The 4801-nt window shown below is 38.2% G+C and overlaps 1 protein-coding gene across 1 annotated transcript in view; it reads left to right on the top strand.

Annotated features, from left to right (window-relative positions):
- Positions 1-1153: 1153 nt before the first annotated feature.
- NEK7 (NIMA-related kinase 7) overlaps positions 1154-4801 on the top strand; it is a 52683-nt gene continuing 49035 nt past the window's right edge. Inside the window, exon 1 of the mRNA XM_010016750.1 lies at positions 1154-1238. Coding sequence (XP_010015052.1) covers positions 1182-1238 — 57 coding nt within the window. The 5' untranslated portion in view covers positions 1154-1181. The remainder of the gene's footprint in view (positions 1239-4801) is intronic.

Below are 4801 nucleotides of genomic sequence, written 5' to 3'. Positions count from 1 at the left end.
TTTAAACAGGGGAGTAAAAGCAGATTGCTAATAATTTGTTTATCCAATCCACTGCTTAATACGCTAAGGGAGGATATTGAGAAACTTTGCAAAGCTGCTTTGTGATTAGTTTATCTATTAGTCATGTAACCACAGTGACGCTGTAAGAAGGACAAGAGTGAACACAGGCTATTTGTTAGTTTCTTAAATACTTTGAAATGGGCTTTGAGAAACATTTCTAGGGTTTGCTGCTTTCTGTTGATAGTTTTTATAGCCTTTTAAATATTTTTATTTGTATAATTGCATATTTCATATGTGCATTTGAAGGTGCTGGTGAACTTTCTGTTTTCATCTGAACAGAGTTGGCCTACACAGGCACCGATAAAACTGGGTGCTGCACCTGCTCCCCCTCAATAGCATTGCTTGTAGGCTAAGAAAGGATTCGCTTAGCTGAGAAAAAAGCCTCGTAAGCATTTGCATTTTAGTGTCTCCTGTTCTTTCTAGTAATGATTCAACATGTTTTGCAACCCTTATTACTGGTCAAAGCATGTGTCTGTCTTGCATACTTGGCAGGCATGTCTCCTCCCATCTTACTGATGGGATATGAGAGTTTCGTAGTTGGGAACAGAGGTTGTGCACCTAACATGGTATCTTAAAGCCCTCTTACCTAGCTTGTCAGAAGGTAACAAGTGTATGCATTCAGCTGCTTTTTCTATTTAGATGGAGCTACTCTAGCATACTCCCCAAAATCTACAGTTAAATTAATGCAACATAAGCAATATGCATGCAGCAGTGATAACTCTTCTGCTTATCTGCTCTTTCCCATGGGTCGAAGGTACTGGCCAGTAGACATCTGTGGAGTTAATCAAATAGTTGGTGCCCCTGAAGAATAAAGGGGTGGTGCAGCTTTCATCAGACAGAACTATGTCTGGCTCAAGTAGTTTAATGCTCATCTTTTAATAAGATGATCAGGTGTGTCTAGTGATTTTATTTCATTTTATGGAACAGCTAAACATAAGAGAACTTTCTTCCCAAAACAGTGCAGGGCTGGAATAGTTAAACGTTCAAAGACTGAAGCATGCGAATGAGAAAGCTAATTTTTCAGTTGTGCTGATGTTCATTGATCATAAAAACAGATTGAATTACAGTGTAATGACTGTATTTCTCTTTTCAGGACATAAGGGACGCTTTTACGTGGCAGGATGGATGAACAGTCACAAGGCATGCAGGGGCCTACTGCTCCACCATTCCAGCCACAGGTACTTTCATTTCATTTTAAACAGTTACTCAAGAGTGGATGCTATGATTTCTTACATTGAAAATGAGGGAAAGTACAAAACGTTATTTCTTGTGGAGACAAAAGCTGTAAACCTAGAATGTACTCTGGTGATCTTGAAATTAATTGTATATCAGTCCAATATTTCATAGCAAATAATTACTTTTCATTTTTTGCTTCCTACTGCTTCACTCACTTTGAGAGTTTGGAGTTGGAGCCTGAGTAGGAAGCAAAGATGAAGGCAGTTGTTTTTGTGAGAAATGGTGAGCTGTTAAACACTGTGTTTCAAAATTGTGTCAGAAATACCATACTTATTTCAGACTGTCACCTTCAACCTCAACCCCCTACATGGCGGGGGGGGTTGGAACCAGATGATTTCTAAGGTCCCTTCCAACCCAACCTTTCCTATGATTCTATGATTTTCTCCTCTTACACCTCCTGACACTGTTACTATATGAATTGATGAGATTACCTGTTGAAACCAGGCAAGAGAAATTCCCAGTAGCTCTAGCTTTGTTAGAAAGAGGAGGCATAAGAAATTTAATCTTTGGATATGTGCTGATGGTGTGAAATAAACGATGAAGATTACTTGATAAGAGTTAATATTCGGATATTGCTTTTTGACATTTTTAGGAGGTAATTCTTTATACCCTAAAAATACTTACTGTGTTGACCATTCCAAAGTAAAATCTGGAACCTGCATTTTGTAATTGTTAACAACATAGGTGATAAGGTAATTTGTGCCCTTAATTTTGCAAAAACTGAGGTGAATTCTAGCTTGTAAAATTCAGCAAATTTATGATAACCAGCTTTCCTTAGCTCCAGTTTTTTTAATCATAGCATTGTGATAGCAAAAAAAATCTGGATTTAATTGCATTTATACCACTACAAAACAGTTAAACTTAAGATGAATGTATAACTATGCATACAGATATTTTGATAAAATAATGTGTAATTTTGAAACAAAAATACTTAATTCACATTATGAATATCATAAAGGGTCCCCATTATTATTACAGTTTTTTTTTCCTTTCCCGACTAAGAAGAAGATAGAACACAGGTTATTAAGGTTTCTGTATTTCTGGGAAACCTTTCCATGTTTGCTGTTTGCTGACTACAAACAGGTTTCATATTTCCTCATCTATCTTCTGACTATTTTAATACCTGTTTCTGATTGATAGAATCAACTTTTGGAGGTCTGATTCAATTTTAAGAATATTACTCTAACTACAAACTCAGTTTATGAGTTCATACTAATAAAATACGATTTCAGTTTTACTGTGTCAAGTACTATGGCTCATCTACAGGTATCTGTTTTCCTCTTGGTGAACTAAGGACAGACCTAAAAGCAATACTGCTGTAATCAAGTGAACACTTTCTACAAACGAAGAAACTAATGTTTATTCTCAGCTTTGATTAACTGTCAAGCATTTTCATAATCTGTCTCATCATTATTTTTTGAAATCAAGGTTATATGGGTAAACACCACGAAGCATGATGCTTGTGATTTGATTTTTGGGATGAAAGGTTTTGAGTCTGTAGATCTGAGCTGGACCTGCATCAGAATATCGACTGGTTTGCATTTCCGGGGGAGCAAGCATGCTCTGATAGTCATATTGCCAGAGGAATACTGAAATAGTTGTTAGTGATGTTTATGACATTGATGTCTGTATGGGAGACCCAGAACCGGACACAGCACTCCAGGTATGGTCCAGCCAGTGCTGAGCAGAGGGGAAGGAATGCTTCCCTCCACCTGCTGGTAACACTCCTCCTAATGCAGGACACCATTTGCCACCTTTGCCACAAGGGCACATTGCTGGCCCATGTTCAACTTAGTGTCCACCAGGACCCCAGGGTCTGGCCTGTAAAGCTGTTTGTTAGAAGGTAAGCACCAAGCATGTACCAGTGCATGGGGTTATACTGCCCAGGTTCCAAGATTTGGACTTCCCTGGTTGAACTGCATGAAGTTCCCATCAGCCCATTTCTCCAGCCTGTTGAAGTCCCTCTGGATGGCAGCACGACCCTTTGGAACATCAGCCATTCCCCACAATTCTGCGTCATCAGCAAACTTGCTGAGGGTGCGCTTTGCCCTGTCATCCAGATCATTAATGAACATGTTGAGCAGGTTTGGACCCAGTCTTGACTGCTGAGGTCCACTGCTAGTTATTGGCCCCCAACTAGACTTTGTGCTCTTAGAAGTTCATTTTCTATTTCGAATTAAGTGCCTGAAAGCTCTATTGCAGCCTGTTACCTACGAATTTAAACACTGTATGTCATTACATCACCATGTTGAAAGTATAGATATCTAAGTACTCCCAAACCTTTTCCATATTGTGAAAAGGATTCTGCAAAAAGGTAGGGAAGTATGAATTAATAGTCTGATACGATAGACTTTAAATTTTAGAACTTTGTGAAAAGCAGAATGGGAGCTTTTTAGTATCTGAAGAGGCAAAAACATGACTGTTAGTAGACTTGATAAACCATAAACCAAAGGCAGCATCTATCCCTTACTGTTAGTTGTTTTCTTTTTTTTTTCCTCCTAAGCTGAAGAACAACAGTTTATCAAGTCTCTTCTTATACAGAAGACATTGCATATCTCTGCTTAGCATTACTATTTTGCTCTTTCTTTTCTAGTTTGTCTGTATTCCCCTCAAAACAAGAGGTCAGAGCCCTGTGCAGTATTCAGTGTGCACACAACAGACCTACAGTAGTGAAGTATTTTGGTTTGTTTCATTTGAATGCTTTTCCTAAAAATGTCTAGCTTTCTCTTTGAGGGCAGCTGACCAATCAGTTTAACTTTTCAGGGGAGTTTTTCCATGGTATTTTGTAGATCTTTTTCCTGTGTTGTAATAGCTAATTTTAAAATCATGATTCTCTTGTCTTGAGGGTTGTATTTCCCATTAAGTTCTTGGATGATAATACCAAGTGCCAGGGTGGAAAACTAAGAGAATCATCTGAAAGGCTTTGTAGTCATATTTTGAGCTGGTTGTCTTGTAAAAGAACTTTATTGCTACGTTATATGTATCAAATAGTGAAGTTTCCTTTGGGGTTTTGCTTGTAACTTCTCTGAGAAAATAATTTTTCTGCTGCTGTTTCTCATCTTATAGCTGGCTATTAATCTGCTCAATGTTCTTGCTTAACCTGAGAGCACTTAGTTTTATAGGTCAGGAATCTTCACAGAAGGAGCCTGGTTAAACATTTTTAAAAACGTGTGGTGTGATTTCTTCAGCAGAAAAGCCCAATTAGGAAAAAACTCTTAACTGCTTATTAGAATCTCTGAATTGCTGCAATTCAGCTGTTTGTTTGGCTGTGCTTGAACCGAATCTGTGAATAATTAAAAAATAAACACATTGTTCTTTGAGTTTTCTGATTAAAAGTCCACATCAGTCTTTGGCTTGGTGTAGTGCACTGGCACACAGTAATGGAGCAATGCTGAGGAGCTTGCAGTGGGAGAGGACAAGGACAGATTCTTGGAAGACTTGGGGACTGGAGAAACCAATGTTCACTGCACACTTAACTCATTTTGAGATAGGATATTTTGGTGAA

This window comes from Nestor notabilis, unplaced genomic scaffold (assembly GCF_000696875.1).
Source record: "Nestor notabilis isolate BGI_N333 unplaced genomic scaffold, ASM69687v1 scaffold4666, whole genome shotgun sequence".
NCBI classification, from domain to species: Eukaryota; Metazoa; Chordata; class Aves; order Psittaciformes; family Psittacidae; genus Nestor; species Nestor notabilis.
This window is presented reverse-complemented; position numbering and strand designations above follow the sequence as displayed.